A 23,262-nucleotide genomic window follows, 5' to 3' on the forward strand; every position below is an offset into this window, starting at 1 on the left:
GGTTTGTTGCTCTCACTTATTTTGAATGTAATCTTCAATAGGGATGTGAAGCGCTAGTGGACTAGCCAGTAAGCGTCAACAAGCTAGTTAACAAGCTAGTCGCTCCCTGCCCCCTTTATCAGAAAAAGGCTGGGGGGGGGGGGGAGAAGGGGGTACTTCAAAGCAGTAGCACCGTGTGGAGCCTGGGGCCAGACCCTCACTCCCCGGGGGCTGCCGCTTTGAATCGCCAGGAAGAACCTAATACCAGGCTTCCATGGTGGTGTTTCATAAAGGCAGCACCCCACAGAACCCGGGATCAGCTGGAGAATCCCAGCTGATTGCGGGCTCCATGCAGTGCTGCTGCTTTGAAATGCTGGGAGGAGCCTCATGCCAGGCTCCACAGCATTTCAAAGTGCCAGCGCTGCACAGAGCCCGGGGTCAGCAGGAAGTCCCCAGCTGACCCTGGGTTCCACATGGCATTTTCACCTTTAAGGTGTAGCAACAGCCCTAGGGCTGTTTCTATACTTCAAAGGTGGAGGTGCCCTATCGACTAGTCAAATAGTCAATGCAAAATGCATCAACTATTCGATTGGTCAATTACCTGCAATTTAACATCCCTCATCTTCAAATAGGTTGCTGGCTCTTTGGATTTTGCTGTGTGTAATCAGTGGGACCCAGATATTCTTTGAGAGCCCAGGACATTACTGCAATATGATCACAACCCAACATGTTATACAGAATACATCCATCTTCAGTGGGAGTTTATATAGTGCTAATGTAACTGAAAGACAACAGCAGTCTATTACAAGGATAATAGACCCAAAGCCTCGACTGGGGGGGTGGGAAGAGATAGGGCTGGCTACGTGTCAGGTAGCTTAACAAATCTGCCTCCGAAGCAGGCTCCAAAATGAGAGAACAACCTGCTCTATATCTCCTCCAGTTACAGACATGATAATCCAGCACAATGAGGGGAGACACTCTCAGGTAACCAAGTTCCCCAAACAAGGAGGAGCTTTGTAACTTCAATATCTTCAACTCCTATTTGCATAGTTCATTTCAATAGAATGTTGATTGGCGATATCACAATTAATACATTTCTGAAAATATAAATGTACATCTCTAATATTTGTTATAGCTCCTTTGCATTGCTAGTTTCACCCCCACTCTATTCCGGTGTGAAATCTTGGTGCAACTTGTCTTCAAAGTGTTTCCCCTAAATTTCCGTCCACTTTTCTTCCCCAAACTCAACTCTCATACTGTACTTCTCTTGTCTAACTTTTCCACATAGGAGTCAGGACAACAAAACATACTAGCCAAAGCTGAATACAAAATGGTGAAAGGCTATGGGTCTATAAGCCTCTATTTCCAGCCTGCTGGGAAAGCACTGAGATACCACCCTGAGGCTCTCTCTCTCTCTGTCTTGCCTGGGGATTCTAGTCTGACAACAGACTTTGGCAAGTGGGTGTTTGATAAAACTTGAGGCCCTGACTACTCTAAGGGAAAAGCACTCACGTCCCTTCTACCTCACAAAGGCTCATATTCTACTACTCTACTCTCTAGATTGTTCCCAAATGAGATACTCCAATGACTGCATATCCTGACGCACACAACTATTCCCAAGCAGTGGCAAACTGAATCGGAGTCAGTAATTTTAATGCTGTCATCAGGAGTCTGAGATGCAACAGTGAAAACTGACTAGGACTGGTTATTTTTAACCCTGCTGGACTGAAACACTTTACCCGCAAGAAGTTGATTTTTAAAGCACTACCTTAAACCACCACCCAAGAAATTGAAAACACAGGCGAGATCTATTAAAACATGGAGCAGAACTGGAGATACCTGAAGAAGGGGAGGTGGTATCGTTTCTGAGATTACCTACTTAAAGTTGCATTTTGCACAGGTTCCATTGTTACTTTGTTTAAATGGGATCTTAGCCAATTCCCAGCCCACAGATTTAAGATTTAATCAATGCCTTTGCAATGTCTGTGCATGCACATGAGGGGGAAAATAATGTTTCAAGATCAAATCAGTTTCTTGGCAATACATTCTCAACCACAAAGGTACTATTCAACTAAAAGATATCCATGACCTTTCAAAAACCCCAGAACAAGCAGTCAAGCTTTCATTCTGTAATCATGAAGGTTTGAGTTCTCTCGGCAGTTGGCTAGGAGTGTAAAGTACAGTGAGCCAGCAATTTTGCTAATATCCAAGCACTTTTAATAGTTTCTGCTAGCTTTATTTCTTATAACTTTCTAGAGAGAAAGGATAATCTGGTTGTTTCACTGGATGTGAAAACAGCAAGTAGATTATTCTATTTGGAGACATGCTTGTTTCTATTACCAAGACATTACTACCTTCAGGGCATTTACTACTCCAATATCCACATTTCAAGAAAAATCAGGTTTATTCAAACTCCGCCCTCAACAATACATTTTATTTCCCTCTACATTATCTACAAGCCTTTCTCTAACACCTGTCCACTTCATTATTCTCAAGCACATTAAAACTCAGCATAGAAACTGTGGTGCTTTTAGAATCCTACTGCACATCTGCAACATCAAGTAATAAACTAGGTTCTGCTTATTTCAAAAGACTGGGATAGTAAGTCTATGAACGAGCTGTACTAAGCCAACCTGATAATAGGTGAATAAGTATAGTAGGGCCTAGACTTTTATTTCATAGACTCATAGACTTTAAGGTCAGAAGGGACCATTATGATCATCTAGTCTGACCCCCTGCACAGTGCAGGCCACAAAATCTCACCCACCCCTCCTAGAATAATCCTCTCACCTATATCTCAGATATTGAAGCCTTCAAATACTCTGAAGACCCCAAGATGCAGAGAATCCTCTAGCTGTGATCTGTACCCCATGCTACAGAGGAAGGCGAAAAACCTCCAGGGCCTCTGCCAATCTACCCTGGAGGAAAATTCCTTCCCGACCCTAAATATGGCGATCAGCTAAACCCTGAGCATGTGGGCAAGACTCATCAGCCAGACACCCAGAAAGTTCTCTATAGTAACTCCTATCATCCCTCCATTGACCTATTTCCCACTGATAATGAATGGTCAATTAGTTACCAAGATCATGTTATCTCATCAAACCATCCCCTTCATAAACCCATCTAGTTTAATCTTGAAACCAGATAGATCTTTTGCCCCCACTACTTCCCTTGGAAGGCAGTTCCAGAACTTCACTCCTCTAATGGTTAGAAACCTTCGTCTAATCTCAAGTCTAAACTTCCTAATAGCCAGCTTATATCCATTTGTTCTTGTGTCCACATTGGTATTAAACTTAAATAATTCCTCTCCCTCCCTGGTATTTATCCCTCTAATATATTTAAAAAGTGCAATCATGTCCCCCCTCGGCCTTCTTTTGGTTAAAGTAAACAAGCCAAGCTCCTTGAGTCTCTTTTCATAAGACAGGTTTTCCATTCCTCGGATCATCCTAGTGGCCCTTCTTTGTACCTGTTCCAGTTTGAATTCATCCTTCTTAAACATGGAAGACCAGAACTGCACACAGTATTCCAAATGGGGTCTCACCAATGCCTTGTATAATGGCACTAACACCTCCTTATCCCTACTGGAAATACCTCGCCTAATACATCCCAAGATCGTATTAGCCTTTTTCACGGCCATGTCACAATGGCGGCTCATAGTCATTCTATAATCAACCAGGACTCCGAGGTCCTTCTCCTCCTCCGTTACTTCCAACTGATGTGTCCCCAGCTTATAACTAAAATTCTTGTTATTAATCCCTAAATGCATAACCTTACACTTCTCACTATTAAATTTCATCCTATTGCTATCACTCCAATTTACAAGATCATCCAGATCTTCCTGTATGATATCCCGATCCTTTTCTGAATTGGCAATAGCTCCCAACTGTGTGTCATCTGCAAATTTTATTAGGACACTTCCACTTTTGGTGCCAAGATCAGCAATAAAAAGATTAAGTAAAATTGGCCCCAAAACTGATCCCTGAGGATCTCCGCTAGTAACCTTCCTCCAACCTGACAGTTCACCTTTCAGTATGACCCGCTGTAGTCTCCCCTTTAACCAGTTGCTTATCCACCTCTCAACTTTCATATTAATCCCTATCTTTTCCAATTTAACCAATAATTCCCCATGTGGTACTGTATCAAATGCCTTACTAAAGTCGAGGTAGATTAGATCCACTGCATTTCCTTTATCTAAAAAATCTGTTACTTTCTCAAAAAAGGAGATCAGGTTGGTTTGGCACGATCTACCTTTTGTAAAGCCATGTTGTAATTTGTCCCAATTGCCATTAGCCTCAATGTCTCTAACTACTTTCTCCTTCAAAAATTTTTCCAGGATCTTACATACTACAGTTGTCAAACTAACAGGCCTATAGTTACCCAGGTCGCTTTTTTTCCCTTTCTTGAAAATCGGAACTATATTAGCAATTCTCCAGTCAAATGGTACAACCCCTGAGTTTAGAGATTTATTAAAAAATTTTGCTAATGGACTTGCAAGTTCATGTGCCAGTTCCTTTAATATTCTTGGATGAAGACTATCTGGGCCCCCCGATTTACTCCCATTAAGCTGTTCAAGTTTGGCTTTCACTTCGGATATGGTAATATCTACCTCCTTATCCTCAGTCCCATTTGTTAACTTACCATTATCCCTAAGATCTTCATCAGCCTCATTAAAGACTGAAGCAAAGTATTTGTTCAAATATTGGGCCATTCCTAGATTATCCTTAACCTCCACTCCATCCTTAGTAATTAGTGGTCCTACTTCTTTTTTTGTTTTTTTCCTATTTATATGGCTATAAAACCTTTTACTATTGGTTTTAATTCCCTTTGCAAGGTCCAACTCTACCTGACTTTTAGCCTCTCTCACTTTATCCCTACATGCTCTAACCTCAATAAGGTAGCTTTCTTTATTGATCCCTCCCATTTTCCACTCCTTATATGCTTTCTGCTTTTTCTTAATCACCTCTCTGAGATGCTTGCTCATCCAGCTTGGTCTAACACACCTGCCTATAAATTTTTTCCCTTTTCTAGGGATACAGGCTTCTGACAGCTTCTGCAACTTTAACTTAAAATCATTCCAGACCTCCTCCACTTTAAGATCCATAATTTCTTTAGTCCAATCAACTTCCCTAACGAATTTCCTTAATTTACTAAAGTTAGCACTTTTGAAATCAAAAACCCTAGTCTCAGATTTATTTTTGTTTATCCTTCCATTTAATTTAAACTGAATTAGCTCATGATCACTCGAGCCAAAGTTGTCTCCTACAACCATTTCATCTATGAGGTCCTTGCTACTCACCAAAACCAAATCTAAAATAGCATCCCCCCTTGTTGGTTCAGCAACTACTTGATGAAGGAATTCATCAGCTATCACATCTAGGAAAATCTGAGCCCTATTACTATTACTAGCACTTGTTCTCCAGTCTATATCTGGAAAGTTGAAATCTCCCATGATTACACAGTTTCCATGAGTATTTACTTCATTAAAAACATTAAAGTGGTCTCTATCCATATCCAAATTGGATCGTGGTGGTCCATAACACACCCCAAGCACTATCCCAGGGGAGGATCTGATAGTTTTCTTCCCCAATGTGATTTTTGCCCACATGGACTCTGTCTTCTCCATTCCATCACTTTTTATTTCTTTACAATCTACCTCATCTTTGATATACAATGCAACTCCACCACCTTTACCCTTATTTCTGTCTTTCCTAAACAGCACATACTCAACAATACATTTAATTTCCCTCTACATTTCCCTCTACATTATCTACAAGCCTTTCTCTAACACCTGTCCACTTCATTATTCTCAAGCACATTAAAACTCAGTATAGAAACTGTGGTGCTTTCACAATCCTACTGCACATCTGCAACATCAAGTAATAAACTGGGTTCTGCTTATTTCAAAAGACTGGGATAGTAAGTCTATGAACGAGCTGTACTAAGCCAACCTGATAATAGGTGAATAAGTATAGTAGGGCCTAGACTTTTATTTAATACACATTCATTTCCGGTGTTAACAAGGCAGTTCAATATTAAACAAACCACTTCCAAATAATAGAAAGAACTGACCATCATTAATCATTCTGTTAGAACATAAAAATGCCTGTCATTTTAGAAGGTCAACAAAGCATATTTCCTGATCAAGCTCTCTGAAGTTAACAAGGAATGAATGCAGCATGGCACCTTTCCACTTCAGAAAGGACCACTGCTCACAGGATATTCCCCTAACCCAGCAAGGCTACTGTATATCAATACGATCAGCATACATACTGCGTACTCTCTACACTTCAATATAAATATGCATATTTACATAGTGTGTGTGTACACCGTTTTGTTTTGGGATGTTTTTTGGATAGGTAGAGAGGCGGAAAGTGCTAGAGAAACCAAAAATTCACCAGTTAACAAAAAGCATACTCCCTTTCAATACACGATTAACAAAACGGACATCAAAAATTCTTATCCCTCCAGTACATAAACTTGTTGGGTTTGGTTCTTTTTTAATACACCCAGGCAAGTTTCATACAATGAAATGTCTAGATTTAAGATATGCCATAGGAAGAGAGTCTCTCAACTAAATGGATCAGCAGATAAACTCTCACAAAGTTTCTCTGATCTCCTACCCCCCCTAGATGGCCAATTCAAACCATTAGTAGCACAATGACAGCAAGAATACAGTACTCAATTGCTCAGTTGTCTGGCAAGTTTTAGAGTGTTCCATTTAAATCCTGTTCTCCTGCAGTAGAGAGAGAGCATGTTGGCACATCTTTTCTCCATCAATGTCTTTAAAGGAAGGGCTTCATATTTCATGACGCTGTTGGCATTCTCTCCCCTCTTCAAAAGCTGCAAAATGCTCAATTTTCTCTATAGAACTTCTATTTCTTGGTGGATATTTTTCTACTTTTCAGAGCAGCAAGTTAGTCATTTCTTTTCACCCTTACACACATCCACACAACTTGGTCTTATTCACAGCCAGCTGAAAATAATTTTTGCCTATATAAATCCCCACAAAACTGCACTTTATTCAAAGTAAAAGGAGAGACTAGAAATTAAATCTTTAGATTAAATTTTAAACTCCTCCTCACCTGTGGCTGCATCTTAACCACAGCCTTTTTATGCTACTTGCAAACTATGTTAGGTCTGCTAGAGCCATGTAAATATGGATCGTGTAGCCCTTCTGTCCCAGTATTTCCACCAATAACCTTCCTGCGGGCCTGTTCTGGGCCAGTGAAGACAGACTGATTCTGAGCTAATGCAGCTGGTACACTGGTGGCCCACCCTCTATGCACCCCAATGCAGAAAGTGGCATGTATCTGCCCCTCTGCCCCCAATCCAGGATGAATTTTGTTCAATTTGAATACCAAAGCATTATTCATGTGGAACATTAAAGAAATTTAGACATCTGTGTCAAACAACCTTTCCTCTTTTTGACAGTTAATATCTTTAACTTTTACAACTCATGCTGTAGCTTTTAACCACGGAATTATTGAATGATCTGCACCAGAACCAGCAATGTATATTTTGGGTTGGGAGGAGCAGGGTAAATGTTTCCTTTAATCTTTTACATTCATGTGAGGATTTTTTTCCATCCATGGACAAAATAATGTTTTTATGTGCACTGAGAAACATGTGACCGTGCACCACCAGCAGAAAGATAAACCGTAGCTGTGGGCACTCTCTCAATCAGCTGGGCAGCACAAGTGTACAGCTGAAAGACAACACTGGGCAGGGTGAAGCATTGTTGTTGTTTTTTAAATTTAGGGTGATAGTGCAAAGTCCTAACTAATTTCTGCAAGGTTTGTCACAAGGAAAAACACAATTACCTATTTCCTTATCTGATCTTCTTCGAGATGTGTTGCTCATGTCCATTCGACTTAAGTGGGTGTGATTGCCACATGCACCCATGCCGGAAGATTTTCTCTCAGCGGTATCTCTAGGGGATCCTGGAGTGGCATACACATGCTTTGCTTTATAGGGCACTGATGGACCTCTCCGTCTCTAGCTCCTCCTTCCTGGAAACATCTAACAGACAGGAAGGAAGGAGGGACGTTGAATGGATGAGCAACACATCTCTAAGAACACCAGATAAGGAAACAGGTAATCGTCTTTTCTTCTTCAAGAAACTGCTCATGTCCATTCAACTAAGGTGATTCCAAGCAGTACCCATGGAAGTGGGTAGGAGTTTAAGGATATGCAGAATTTAGTACAGCTCCGCCAAATCCTGCACCCTCTCTGGCCTGCTGCGTGATTGTGTAACAGGTTGTGAACGTGTGAACTGAAGACAACGTTGCAGCTTTGCAGATGTCCATAATCAGGACATAGGCTAGGAAGGCAGCCAAGACGACTTAGACTCTAGTGGAGAGCCCATGTGGAAGGCAAGTACAACCTTGAAAAGAAAGGCCAGATGAGATCTAAGCTGCACCTTAACCTTGAAGACGACCATATAAGGGGGTTCTGATGATAAGGCACAGATTTCAGACACCCTCCTGGCAGATGTAATTGCCACTAAAAGGGCCACCTTGGCCAAAAGAAGTGAAAGGACAGGAGGCCAGCGACTTAAAGGGTAGCCCCATCATCTTATACAGAACTAAATCAATTTCCCCGTTGGGGGAGAAGGGCAGGGGCATGTGGGAAAAGCCTCTCAAGGCCTTTTAAGAATCTGACTGTCTAACTGTGGAGAAATACAGAATGGCCCTGAACAGGTGGATGGAAGGCCGAGATTGAAGCCAGGTGGCCAGACCCGTGCGTTTCAAAAGGAGGCAGTCCAGAATGGTCTGCAGAGAGGCCTCTATAGAGTTAATTCCCCACTCTGCAGCCCTGACCAAGAAAAAGGGTCCATTTCACCATATAAATAGAACTAGTGCAGGGTTTCCTGCTTTCCAGGAGGCCCCTTTGTCACGTCCAACAAGCAAACCTGTTCCTGTGGGTCTAGCCATGGAGCAGCCATGCCATGAGATGGTGGGGTTACATGTGCAGTAGATGGCCGCGGTCCTGCGACAGAAGATCTGTGTGGGCCAGAAGCTGCTTCACTAAGAGGTTCATGAGAGTGCCATACTAGTGCTGACACAATGAGAAGTACTCATGCTGCATCCTGTCTGAACTCCTCGAGGACATTGCTGATCATGGGAAATGGGAAGAACACATACATGCGGCCTTCCGTCCAAGAAAGGCGTTCACGAGGGAACCTTCTTCCAGGCCCAGTCTGGAGCAAAACTTGCAGCACTTCATTTTCTGTTTGATTGTGAATAAATCCACTCAAGGAGACCCCCTACTCTCAGAAGAGTGCTGAAGCTACCTTCAGGTGAAAAGCCCACTCGTGGTGACAAGAGAACTGCCTGCTCAGGCAGTCTACAAGCGCATTTGTGACCCCGACAGCTATGTGTGTGTGAGAGACGAACCTCCAAAGAAATATTGTGAAGGATGAAGTTCCAAAGCCCTAACACCTCTTTGCAGAGGACTGCAGAATAAGTCACTGTTCCTTGCCTGAGCTGCCTGAAATGAGGGGATCTGGATGCCTGGAAAAGGCAGCAGGGAACAAGAAGGGCAATTTCATCTGGAGTAGTGCCTTGTCCATTGCTTCTTTGGGTTTGTCCTTACACGTTATCATGGCCCTGTTCACCGGAACCACTGATGACAGTGAGTGCCGGCTAGCCAATAGCACCTGGGGAGCGCTCCGCACCGAGGCACTAGTACTTGGTACTGAATCTGAACACTACTTTTGGGCAGCCAAAGCAGATTCTAACAGCAGTGTCTTAAGTCTTATAACTCTGTCTGTTATGGTCCTAGATGGAAAGGACCTACAGATGCAGCACTTGTCACTGATGTAGGAGTCATCCAGACAACAAAGACAGTTGCCATGTGGGTCACTAACTGGCATAGACCTGCAGCAGTTAGCACATGGTTTAAACCCAGGGGACTGGGACATGCCCTGTCCCATGACAGAGTCCAGGCAGGGGACTATATACAAAGTTCCAACAGCTAAGCACTGTCTACAACCGAATAGGAGGGAATTAACAGCAGCGGTAACTGAAGCAATGGTTCCAAGCACCATCACTGGTGACAAGAAGGAACAGGAGAGGGAAGGGCCCAGCAGCACCCTATATAGCGCAGCATGTGTGCACCACTCCCTGGGAGTGCTGGAGCCAGTCCCCTATGCATACTGCTGAGGGAAAATCATTTGGCACTGCTTCATGTGGCAAACACTCACAACTAATTTGAATGGATATGAGCAACCACGCAAAGAAGAAAGAAATTGTGATAGGATCAGATCTGAAAGTTACAAAAAAGTAGTTGAAGGCAGGTATATAAGCCTCAGTCTGAGGAGATCTCTGTTCCCAGGGTAACAGGGAGGGGCTGGGTCTAGAATCAGCTTAGGCAATCACGGGCAGTTGAACACCTGGGACTAATTGACCAGGCCTGCAGAGGCCAACTGGCACTTGGGGTTAATTAGGGAAATCAGCTGAGACTGGTTATAAAAGGAGCTTGCCTGTAGTTGGTGGTGGGCATGTGTAGGTGAGAGGATGGAGGAAAGCGCTGATGGGAGTAGGAGGAACACAAACAACAAGTAGACACTAGGGCTATGTCTATATTGGCCCCTTCTCTGGAATAGGCATGTTAATTTCCAACTTCAGAATAGGGAAATCCGCAGGGGATTTAAATAAACATGGCCGCCACTTTTTTTCCGGCTTGGGGAAAAACCGGAAAAAAGCATCTAGACTGGCGCGATCCTCCGGAATAAAGCCCTTTTCCGGAGGATCTCTTATTCCTACTTCAAAGTCAGAAAGTGTTGTTTCTCTGGATCAGATATTCATTTTAAGGACATGCAAAGAGTTGCCAGAACAGTCCATGAAATCCCTTCTATTATTGAAATCCCTTCTATTATTTCACTTCTTTTTTCTTTCAAAAATATACTTTTTTCAGGACTTTGACATTAACGTTAATTCTTTTTTCCTCCGCCTTTCTTAAAAACTAGTTCTACAACGTTAGAACCAATTCTGAAGGACCAAGCTCTAGAAGATGCTCATCTTACCCATGCCATTCCTGTCCACTACAATTTAGACATTCTTCCGATTGCATTTGTACCCAGAGGGGAAATGGCCCTTACATTAAAAACCAGCCATCATTAAGCAGTTCGCCTTCAGCAGTCCATTAGAGGCTCTCACTCAATGACCCGACATTGCCGCACAGTGCTTCTGCTCTTAATGGGCAACACAAATGTGTAAATGAACTATCTTCTTTTGATGAAGGGTAAATGCACCAATAGATAACACAAAATGGACAGAAAAGCACCACTGTCCCCAACTAACTATGGAATATGTCCCCAATAATATTATTAAAAGAGCAGTATTGTTCATAAAGCATTACACAAAAAAAGACGACCTAATGAACACAAGGTATATCAAACTGTCCCACAAGAGTGGCTAGGGGAGTATTCTACATCCAGAAATCTGATTTCATCTTCTCACTCATGGCCCTTAATGTTTCTAATGTATACTTTAATTATACAGCTGATGATGATATTTTCCCAAGACTTCACTTAGATAGACAAGTAGAAAATATTTGTTTTAATGGGTATAAAAAGACATGTAGGTAACTCAAAGGGAAAGAGGAGCTATATAGAACCCCATCTTTCTTTCCCTATTTAAATGAGTACAAGTCAGTTTACCAACTCTCCCTCCCCACATTTCATAAAATTCTCTCATTATTCCAACCTCATTTTCAATACAACTCCATGCAGCTGCACTTATGCAAGTAAAGAGAAACAGTACACAAAAACGCAGAAAAATCCAGCAACACTGAAAAATGTTTACTTTCTCAATACTTTTCTGTCGAAATTAGCCCACCCACAGTTTGAGCTGTGCAAAATCTTCAATGGAGACCTATTACACTGCATATCACTAACCCCATTACATCTTGCAAGGAGTAATTCTGATTACTCGAATGTTGCCCAGCCTACTTAAGTATATTGTTCTGGACAAACATAGCAACAACCCACATTTGACTGTAACACAATTAAATTGTATTTATGCATATATTTTCACCAATTACCAGCCTTCTTGCTCAACTATACAGTTATAGATGCGATATTCAAATAATTTTTATCCTACATAAGGATACAGAATGCAAGTAGAAAGGTATAAGTGGGATGTTGGCCATATTAGATAATGTTTCCATTGACATTAATGATAAAATTCAGATTCTTTATGAAAACTGTAGCTCCAACAATTTACGAGTTTTAATATTTAAAACTGCAGGAGACTACCTCCTGTAATTATTCCTTTTTACATTTAATAAAACGTTTTATATTCCACATAATATGGTTTTCCCCTAACAGAAATAACAGACTTTTCCCTTTGATCCTAATTTGAAAAGTGCAGACTATATTGATTTAGAAAAATACACCTGAAGCTGCATTACTCATTCAAAAGAGTTTATCATATCTGGTGCGACAGTAGGCAAATACCATAGTTAAAGTTGCAAAACACTTTCCATTATTAGTTGTCACATGCTCACAACATTCCAAAACACTTGCCTGTGGGTCTGAAATTTTCCATGCTTGATTTCAGTCCAATGAGAGCTTTTTGTAAAGTTTGATTAAAGTTTCTTCAGCTATTCAAATTATGGGAGAGAAAAACAAAAAACTGCTACCAGCTATCCACATACATTACCTCAAGTATCAGAGGGGTAGCCGTGTTAGTCTGAATCTGCAAAAGTGACGAGGAGTCCTGTGGCACCTTATAGACTAACTGAAATTAGTCTATAAGGTGCCACAGGACTCCTCGTCGCTTTTACATTACCTCAACCATCTTAAACAGCAGAAGTTTGAAAGTTGAGATTTGGCCTTCAAATAATCCTCAGAATATTTTGTTCTTTGCTTAGTTTCAAAAAAATGCTTAATTTTGAAAAAGGGGGATTTAAAACTGCACACTGGGCATGTGTAATACCCTTTTTTTCAAATAGCTAGGTGGCAAAGCCTTAATCAAGCACCCTCTAATGTAGCCCAGATCAGGCATTGGGCAGTGGAAATTTGTGAAGATGTGAAAAATGAAGCACTCTTCCCCCAAACCCACAAAGCAGCTCCATGAAGAGGACTTCAGCCAATAGTTGGTTATAGCTTTATTATACCCTAAATGAGTTGGGCTGCTTGAGAAGACCGGAGCATCAATGCATTCTCTGCCCCTAGCCTTGCACCTCAGTGTGCAGCAGATCTGGTGACGCATACCCCATGTTCAGCTTTCTTGCATCCAACCCCCTTGCCATACAGAGTAGCGAGCTGGTTATTACCCTTAAAAGAGATCCCTGGCACATGAAGAGCAATAGAAAAGTGAGGATTTGCAAAAATAAGGAGCAGAAGTTTAACTTCAATTGCACCCTCTCTTTCTGTTGCCTCTTTATTTTATCTTTCCCTAGCTGGATGGCTGCTGGAAGTGAGCGCCATGGGAAGCTAGAGTGCTACTAGCTGCTCTTCTATCCAAATTGCATCCACGTTTTTTTCTACCCACAACCTGAAATTTTCAGTGAGAAAAAAAATCCAAAACAATTTGTTTTTCCAGGTTTTTCTGCTAACTGGTTTTTCAGTTTGGTGACCTATTTGCTCATCTTTACCACTTATTCCCACTGATGGTCAGAGACAACAGGATGAGAGAAAATAAAAAACCCTTCGAACTCAGTGGCTGTTTTTTTGTACTACTAGTGCTTACAATCTGAGCACCATGACAACCAGATGCAGTGAGACTCTCGAGTACAGCTCCATTGTCTGGGAACCATCATGTGAACTTGAACTCATTTCCTCTCTTGCCATTTCTCCTGTACTTCATTTAGGAGTATCTACTTCACTTTAATTCTGACTCTATAGTCTTTCTATCTTAATTGAGTAACTAACCCCTCAATCCCTCCTAACCTAGTTACATTTTCTTGTTTTGAGGGGCAGCATCTATTCATTAAAACATTACTGGAATAAATATCCAACTTATTTTACATGAGTCAAAAAGGCATCCATCTATTCTCTAGAAACCTGAGCCAAAGTGAACTGGTGACATATTGGTGAAAGCAAGTTGTTAAGTCACATTAGTCTCAATTAATATTTATGAACAGTCTGCTATTATATATTTTAGGTACTTTCAGTTCGTGTCTTAAAAAAAAAGATGTAACACTTAAAACATTCCATAAAGATGTAAAACAATGCATGCATGACAATCTGATAATATGGCGTGTTTAGAAATAGTTTCATTATAAAAGCCTTAAGAATATCATGAGAAGTCCCTCTGCATAGTAAAACCCTAATCCTGGGCTGCGTCTAGACTGGCATGATTTTGCGGAAATACTTTTAACAGAAAAGTTTTTCCGTTAAAAGTATTTCCGCAAAAGAGCGTTTAGATTGGCACGGATGCTTTTGCGCAAAAAGTGCTTTTGCGCAAAAGCATCCGTGCCAATCTAGACACGCTTTTGCGCAAGAAAGCTCCAATGGCCATTTTAGCCATCGGGCTTTCTTGCGCAAAAAATTAAGGTGCCTGTCTACACAGGCCCTCTTGCGCAAGTATTCTTGCACAAGAGGGCTTATCCCTGAGCGGGAGCATCAAGTATTTGCGCAAGAAGCACTGAATTCTTACATTAGAACGTCAGTGCTCCTGCGCAAATTCAAGCGGACAGTGTAGACAGCTGGCAAGTTTTTGCGCAAAAGCGGCTGCTTTTGTGCAAAATCTTGCCAGTCTAGACGCACCCCTGGTGTTCTAGGCATTTCATACCCGAAATAGTGAGTGTACGAGGTTCTGGTGTTGTATAGGTCTTTTAAAAATCAAAATCACTTAAACTTACTTTAATGCCTTCTGATCAGATTACAAAGTAACATTATTGAAGAGTCAGCATTTGAAACTTGGTATTAATTCCCAAAAATTATCTAGATTTTTAAACATTTAACATACTAAAATGTGGCAATGTATAACTCCAAAGTCCTGGAGTGAAACAGCAAGCGTCTAGCTAGCTACAAGTTATGAGAGTAAAAATTACTCAATCTATAGCAACTATTAACACACAACAAGCAATAAATGAAGGGCAAGAAATGGTAAAAGGATAGTATTGCTTGTAAATGGCAAGGCTCCTCCTCTTCCCCACATGCCTAAATTGAAGTTATATTACCTACAAATAGAGTGGCCATGACCTTTTCTCCTCTTCTGCATGATTAATTACTTAATGTCCTATTAATTGGAAAATATAGTTGAATTTCAAAGGCTTTCATTTTCTTTGCATATCATCCTGTCTGGGAAGCACCGATTAAGCTGTTCATCAAAGGTGAGCATGCAAGGTCATCAAGGCTGTACCTCTTCAGTTATTCATTACCTGTCCTCAATAGTAATTAACAATGGAAATATTTCCATAATTCACCTTTCTGATTATCCCCAGATGAGCAGTCAGTTTTCTGCCAGCATCTTTTTCTGTCCTCTGAATATTATCTAATGGTTCAGTCTAAATATATCAGATGTCATTTAAAATGGAAAAAAAATTGTTATGTTTATTTTAAACAGAGCAGAGTTAGCAGAAGCTGGTTAGATTCTTGTGTGTATTTAGGAGGAAGACTGAACAAACAGATTTGTTAACATTTGAAGGAATATTTGCCAAGTGCTTCCATGAGTTCTGGCTACGTAATGCTCAGAAGACCTAGCCAAAAATCACAACCAACATTTAGAATATTTACCTATTTTTTTCCTAAAACAGGCTTGTGTATTATCTAATTCTAAGGGAAGTTCAAGGGCTGTAACCTCAGTAAGAAAACTTAAAAATTCTCGAAACCACCAAGAAACATAAGCCACGAATCCTTTCCTTTTGTACCATCACCACAATGGCTCTCACCTTGAGGCATCTCAGGTGGCAAATAGTGAGGCTCTTGAGCACTGACATGCACCCAATCAAAGTCATCATATAGGTCTTGATGGTAATCACAGGGCCCCAGGCCATCATCAAAAGTGCATCCTCCTGAAAGAAAGAAAGTCAAATGTTCTATTAGTTACAAATTCCACAAAAACAAAAACCCTTTCAAAAATCTAATAGGGGTGTTTCTTCTAGGCCCATCTTCCACAGAACCCACCTGGCCTGTGACATTGTTCACAAGCTATTTATCTGCAGCGCTAAAAATAACAAGCATCCCATCCACCAACGTTCTTCTCTTTAAATTTTCTCTGCTTCTACAGCCAAATCCCTCCAACAACTCTTCCTATTGGAGCAGGAAATCACATCTTGAACTACAGATTGTACCTGACCAGTCCCGGATGAAAGATTTTGCCTGACCAGGGGTGATCACTTCTGGACCCCCTGATGCTGCCCTCCCAGCTGGCTCCTCACCCTCCTCCCGCCTTCACTGGCCCCACTGGGCAGACCTGCCACCTCTGCGCACCGGGCTCCTGCTGCCATGCCAGGCAATCCGGCTGCCTCTGGTTCACTGGGTACTCAGCGCTGCACTGTGCAGCCCCGCAGCCTCTGCATGCCAGGTAGGGTTACCATGTTTGAACTATCAAAAAAGGGGACACCTGGTGCATGCCAATGCTTCTATGATGGTGGCTGCTCCGCTCACACAGGAGGACGGGCATGGGAGCTGGTAAACTCGTCCCAGCGCACACCAAGCTCAGGACTCTGGCCACTGCCTTGCTGCTGCCAGGGCTGCCACTGCCCCCACTGGCTCTCATGGTGCAAGGCGGACACTGCATGCTGGCGCCGCCAACCAGCTAGCAGCCCAGGCTTCTGCGAGCCAGGAGGAGTGAGTGGGGGGCAAGGGAGGTTCCTGGCTGGGGCTCGTCCTGGGGAATGAAGTTAAAGGCACCGAGGGGAAAAGTGGCATAGCTAGAAATGAAACCCAGGAATCCTGCTTCTCAGAATTCCTTCCTTTCCCCTGGCCATCCCACCAAGTACCAGCTCCAACAGTCCTCACAGAGCTGAGACTGGAACTCCCAAATCTAACCAACAGACCCACTTGCCCACCTACAAGCAAGGAAAGAAGCCAGAAGTTCTAATGCCCAGTTCCTTGCTCTAGCCCCTGTCCTCCCCCAGAACCAGTCTAACACAATGCCTTTCCCCTCTCCCAGGGACGGGGACATAACCTAGTGGGGAAGAGGGTAACACGATGACTCCATAGGAGGAGCCAACCCCGCCCCCACATCAGACCTGCCCTGGGTCTCAGGAGAGCTGCCACTGCCGCAGCCATGTGCTTTTCCCTCCAGGCGCTGGGGCGTGTGGGCAGAGTGGCTATGAGCGTCCAGGCACACGGCTCCAAATGTTCAATTTGAGTGACAGACACATGCCCCACCCTCTCCCCGATCCCCTTTGCAGGGCAAAATCCCGGACATTTTTAGCTATTTAAAAAAGCCAACCAGCTGGAGATTTAAAAAGTGAAAGGGAGGACATGTCCGGGAAAAAACAGGCGTATGGGAACCCTAATGCCAGGTTCCTGCTGCTGAGCCTAGCTTCTACTGCTGCTACAGGCAGCCCTGCAGCTTCTGGGCTAGGTTCCCCATGCCACATGCAGGGCTCCCCGAGCCATGCCAGGAAGCCCCATTGCCCTGCCAACTTGCAGGGCTCCCAGGCACTAGCTCTACACAGGACTCTCTGGTCCTGAAACATCCGTCCTCCTTCCAGACCACAGATTTTGCCAGACCAGAGAGTCCCAGTTAAGCAGGTTTCAAACCTGTACCGAAGTCCAAGTAGAACCTGATTCAGTGTTTGCATAATGAAAGTGACATGTTATCTAGACTAAAGAGGAAATACACAAAACTATAAACAAGGCTAACAACAGTAAAGGCGCAATCAACAACTTCCTTGATACACTGACAGCCTACACTGACAGCCTACACAGTCCAAACAGGAATAAAACTTATCAACAGAGGTTGAGCAGAGGGAAAGGAGCAAAGGGAAGAGAAAGAACTCTGACAGTATAATTACAGTCACTGAAAAGTGAAATATTTTGATTTCTTCAAAATGGATGTGACGTTCATATTTTATTAAAATCAATCCAGCCTAACAAAACACAAACTGAAGGTTCTTTTTAAGGGTCATAAACAATAGAGCTAAAAATCTTCAGTGCCCATTATCAGAACAACAGGAATTGTGAGAGGAAAGCACAAAGAGAAGAAGTGTGAGGAGGTAAGGGTAGGGAGAGAAAATGGGAGTTTGTAGCATCATAAAATCTATTATTTAGTCGGGTTTAACAGTTTTTCAAATCATCTTCCTCACTTATGTACCATCAAGGTGAAAAAGGTGAATGGGTGGAAGAAAGAGGCAAGAGGAGACACAAGAGGGTGAGACAGGAGGATGGAGTCACAAGCAAGAGTAACAGGAGTGAGGGACTTCAGGGGAGGAAAGGTATTTTTCCCAATAGGAACAGGAGATGCCATGCATGAAGCTCTGCAGCAGCTGTTATCTCCATCAAGGGTAAACAATCCTTGGATTTGCTGCTTCCCTTTGAAAATTGGAGGAAAGATCAGGAAAGATGATCTTTGATTATACCCAAGAGATAGTGAGACTGCAAATACAGAGCATGACCATCTTTATACTAAGAGAAGCTAATAATCCATTAAGAGAAGCCGTAGGGCCCTAGGGAAAAGGTTACAGAAGTATCAGGCTGTTGAAAATAAGTTTGAAGGTATTTAAGGGATGAACTCATATCTGCCTCATTGGTTTCCCAAGAAATGTCTACACAGGGACAAAGCAGTCACAGCTAGCCCAGAACAGCTGACTCAGGCTTGGGGGGTGGAGGGCAGGCACTCAAACTGCATGGCCAAAAATCACTGTGCAGCTTTTCAGGCTCCAATAAGAGCCCGAGTTCTGGGACCCTCCACGCTCACAGGGTCCTGAGGAGCTACACATCAATCCTTCAGCCCCACAGCCTAAGCCCTGTAAACCAGTCTCAACTGAACTGGGCCAACCATTTTTTTTTTTAATCCATGCATACATGTGGCCTGAGTCGTTACATTAGTCTGATTAACAATTCTCACTGCTGCAAACATAAATCCCTACTGTTTAAGAATAAACTACAGGCAATTTATAACAGGCTATAGAGTTTGTTGTTAAGATTTCAGATACAGTAATGAAAATGAAACTGGATGGTGTGAATGAAAAATGCTGTTCATGGCAAATTCAATATTATCTGGAAAATGTGTCATTTTCACTTCACATCCCCTGTGCTATGGGTGGAGGCCTGCCAGCCCTGCAGGGATCAGGAGCCAGGACTGCCAGCAGCAGCAGCCAGTAGCCAAAGCATAGGGAGCCAGTAGAAGTTAACTGATTAACCAGGATTTTACATCCCTAGTTTTAACAAGTTCAGTCTTCCTGGCATTTTGAAAATTGCGTGCAGGACTCATGTCATAAAACCATGATATCAGAGTTGGCAGTGGAAGCAGGAGTTTGGTCTGTCACATCGTTTGGCCAAGGTTATGCTCCCCACTTACCCTCTTCCCCAATGAAATTGCTCTGTTTATTATGCCAATTGTTACTAAATGCTACTTTCACCTAGTATGGACAGCACGAATGAAGTAGATAAAATGCAGTACAAATAAATCATCATCAACTGGCAACCTAAACTGGAATTCTGTTCCTCATCTGACAAGTTGGACTGCCCTGTCCAAAAATCTGAATTCAGCCGCATTTCCATCTAAGTGAAGCCTTGTATGGATCATGCTTTTCATGCATCACGTTGACAATATGAACATAAGAAAAAAAGCAACATTGATATTCCACTCCGAGTTTATTGCTATGCCTGTGTCACTGTCAGGGATGGCAAAGCACAGAAAGAGAAATGTTTGTGTGTCAAAGAAAGATTAACTGTATGCCGTGTTGTTGTAGCCCTGTTGGTCCCAGAATATTGAAGAGAAACATGGGTGAAGTAATATCTTTTACTGGACTTGTAGAAGAGTTCTGTGTGTGCTCTAAAGCTGGTATCTCTTACCAACAGAAGTTGGTGCAAAAATTTTTTTATAAACAATAGTCCTGTGGTACCTTAGTCTACTCGTTTTTAAAGTTACACACTAACACCCTCTGAAAAAAATTGTATCATCCACCTTGTCTTTCTAAAGAAACATTAATACCTTTTCATGTTCTTCTCTGATATCCTATTATCACCAAGATAACTTTATAATTAGCATCTATCATTATAATACCATAAAGACTTAAAACACAAATCTTGCCCTTTGATTTAACTTCCAAGACAGTGCTGTGATCATTCTACAGCAAAAACACACATTTCCATACACATTTAATTGATAAATGAATAGCAGCTTCCCTTCAAGCTAAGTTATCACTGTCTACTGTCACAGCACCAAAATAACATACTGCTTTGAAACACATGCCTTTAGGGCACACATTACCCTTTTTAATGGTTTACGTGCCCTCGGTATATAAATTAGAACTACCAATGGATATCACATTGACTCATTTCGAAGATGAATGATCTTAATTGCTGTCCTTTCAGACACACTACTAATTTTAGGTATCGGGATTCCGATTAGCAACAACAAATTGTGTCTCAGTACACAAACACAGACCTTGTCATTTTTTCGCATCACTGCCGCAACAGCAAGTAGTCATTTACAATATACACACGAAGAAGTTATCAAGATGAATTATCAACCTGCTACAAAATCCACTTTAAATAAAAGGTACAATATCAAAAGGGGAAGAGCTCTATCTAAATTCATATGCTTCACCTAACAATAACCAATACTCGTTTCAGAGAAAAGCAAAGTCAAATGCACTTATACAATAAAGTAATATGATACATACATAAAAGGAAGTAGAAATTATTTCCCTATTCCTTCAGGTCACCTTTTATGACCTGAAGTTTGACCAAGACATTACAAATACAGATCAGCCCCTTCTGTTTATTAATCAAGCACTTACATGTTATTACACTAACTAGAGCAACTAAAGACCTATCTTGTCTAAGACACTGGGACTACGTCTAGATTAGAGTTTTCTTGGAAAAAGGTACACAAATTGTGCTCTGCAATTTGTGTACCTTTTTCCAATTTTTTCCCAAAGAGGATTTTCCAAAATTTTGCCCATCTACACTGGGCCAAATTTCAAAAATCTTCTTTTGGAAGAGCCCTTATTCGTCACAAAACGGGGAATGTAGGCGCTTCCGAAAGAGCACATCTGCTCTTCCGCAAAAAATGTCAGAAGATTTCCCTGGATGCGGTGGAGTTTTTCTGGGATACCCTGGAAAAAATTCCGCAGTGTAAACAGCCTGAGATGAAACAACAGAAGGAGTTCTCGATGGAGTGGTGAAGGTTGACATGGAAGTCCCAATTGTGGAACACTATTCATAGTCACTGAAAAAAGGGACTGATATGTTTAAACTTATTTCCAGCAAAATTGCTGATAAGTGAAAAGTGTGTTGTTAGACTGGGGGAAGGTCAACTTTCACTATAGACTGGGCCACCATCTTCCAATTCACTAAAGCAAACCACTTTTCTTTGAATAGTGATAGAAATGTTGCCGTGTTAGTCTGGTGTAGCTGAAACAAAATACAGGACTATGTAGCACTTTAAAGACTAACACGAGGGTTTATTAGATGATGAGCTTTCGTGGGCCAGACCCACTTCCTCAGATCAAATAGTGGAAGAAAATAGTCACAACCATATATACCAAAGGATACAATTAAAAAAAAGGAACACATATGAAAAGGACAAATCAAATTTCAGAACAGAAGGGGGTTTCGGGGGTGGGGGAGGTAAATGTCTGTGAGCTAATGGTATTAGAGGTGATAATTGGGGACGCTATCTTTGTAATGGGTAAGATAGCTAGGGTCTTTGTTGAGACCCACGTGTAGAGTGTCAAATTTTAGCATGAATGACAGTTCAGAGAATTCCCTTTCAAGTGCAGATTTAAAAGGCTTCTGAAGTAGGATGCAGGTAATTAAGTCGTTGAGACAGTGTCCTTTCTGGTTGAAATGGAAAGAAACTGTTTTTTCTTTGTGATCCTGTCTAATATCTGTTTTGTGGGCATTGATCCTTTGGCGAAGTGTCTGAGATAGGGACATTCTCTACCTGTGTGTTTTCACAGCATAGAGCACAAGAGAGCACCAATACTAACAAAGGTCTCTGAGCATAACTGTTACAGGGCATCCCCGCTACAAGTCATCAACACTTGTAGGAACTGATGCATTATAAGCCCTCCCATTACCTGCTCTTAAGTTGCGCAAAAAAAAAATTGCGCAAATGAAAATCAGCCATGGGGGAAAAAATTCCTTGCTTTAAGTTGTTTGACTAAGTCCATGTTTTTTGGAAGTATCTTGGCCTTAAAGCCAGGCCAGCCTGTATATCAATATTTAATGAGCATAGTGAGCCAAGTCAGAGATGAATTCCAAATGACCAGAGGGACTGAGGAAGAGAAAGGGTCTAAGATAACCCTGAATTCCTACTGTAATGTAGTAAGATCAAGCCCATTACTTGAGAAATCAGTAACAATTCCTAGGCTGAATATAATAGCCTATGTGGAGCCGGGCACCTCTCTTCATGCCTTTCAAAACACCATTCCATCTGGTTGGGGTAAAATTTCCTAGATAATGTCTTTGAAAGCCCTTAACGAAGTGTATACATATTGCTGAGTTCAGGGCAGGGGTGGGTAATATTTTTTGTTGGGGGGCCATTCCAAGGTTTTGGAAAGTGGTCAAGGGCTGCACTCTTCTGTGGGGTGGCTCTAGGATGGAGGTTGGATACAAAAGGGCTCATGGAGTAAGGAACTGGTGTGCAGGAGATGGTGTGAGGTCTGAGGGGGAGTTTGAATGAAGAAGAGGATAGGGGAATGAGGTGCAGGATCTGGAATGGTGTTTGGGTGCAGGAGAGAATTCAGGCATGGGGGAGGGGTGTAAGAAGGGGTACAGGATCTGGAAAGGAGTTGTGACCTGAGGCAAGAGGGGACAGAAGGTTTGGATGGTGACTTGGGGTGCAGGAGAGGCTGGGATGGCAGAGGCAGGCTCTGCCTGGGAGCCGCTTACCTAAGAGTGTGTCTAGACTACAGAGTTTTGTCGACAAAAGTGGACTTTTGTCGACAAAACTATACCTGCGTCCACACTACCGCTGAGTTCTGTCGACATAACGTCGACAGAACTCAGCAGTTTTGTCGACTCTGGTAAACCTTATTTTACGAGGCATAACGCCTTCTGTCGACAGAGTTTCTGTTGACAGAAGGTGTTATTGCATGTAAACTGTCCTTTGCGTCTACACTACCATGTCGACAAAGCAGCTTGCTTTGTAGTATAGTGTAGACGCTCTTTGTAGTGTAGACGCTCTTTGTCGACAGAAGTTT

The 23,262-nt window shown here is 42.1% G+C and overlaps 1 protein-coding gene across 7 annotated transcripts in view; it reads right to left on the minus strand.

Annotated features, from left to right (window-relative positions):
* Positions 1 to 23,262, minus strand: part of PTPRK (protein tyrosine phosphatase receptor type K) — a 584,676-nt gene that overhangs the window by 449,612 nt on the left and 111,802 nt on the right. For all 7 annotated transcript variants that reach the window (XM_075924132.1, XM_075924131.1, XM_075924134.1 and 4 more), the window contains exon 2: positions 15,823 to 15,945. In XM_075924132.1, coding sequence (XP_075780247.1) covers positions 15,823 to 15,945 — 123 coding nt within the window. The remainder of the gene's footprint in view (positions 1 to 15,822; positions 15,946 to 23,262) is intronic.

Source organism: Pelodiscus sinensis, chromosome 3 (genome assembly GCF_049634645.1).
Source record: "Pelodiscus sinensis isolate JC-2024 chromosome 3, ASM4963464v1, whole genome shotgun sequence".
Lineage (NCBI taxonomy): Eukaryota > Metazoa > Chordata > Testudines > Trionychidae > Pelodiscus > Pelodiscus sinensis.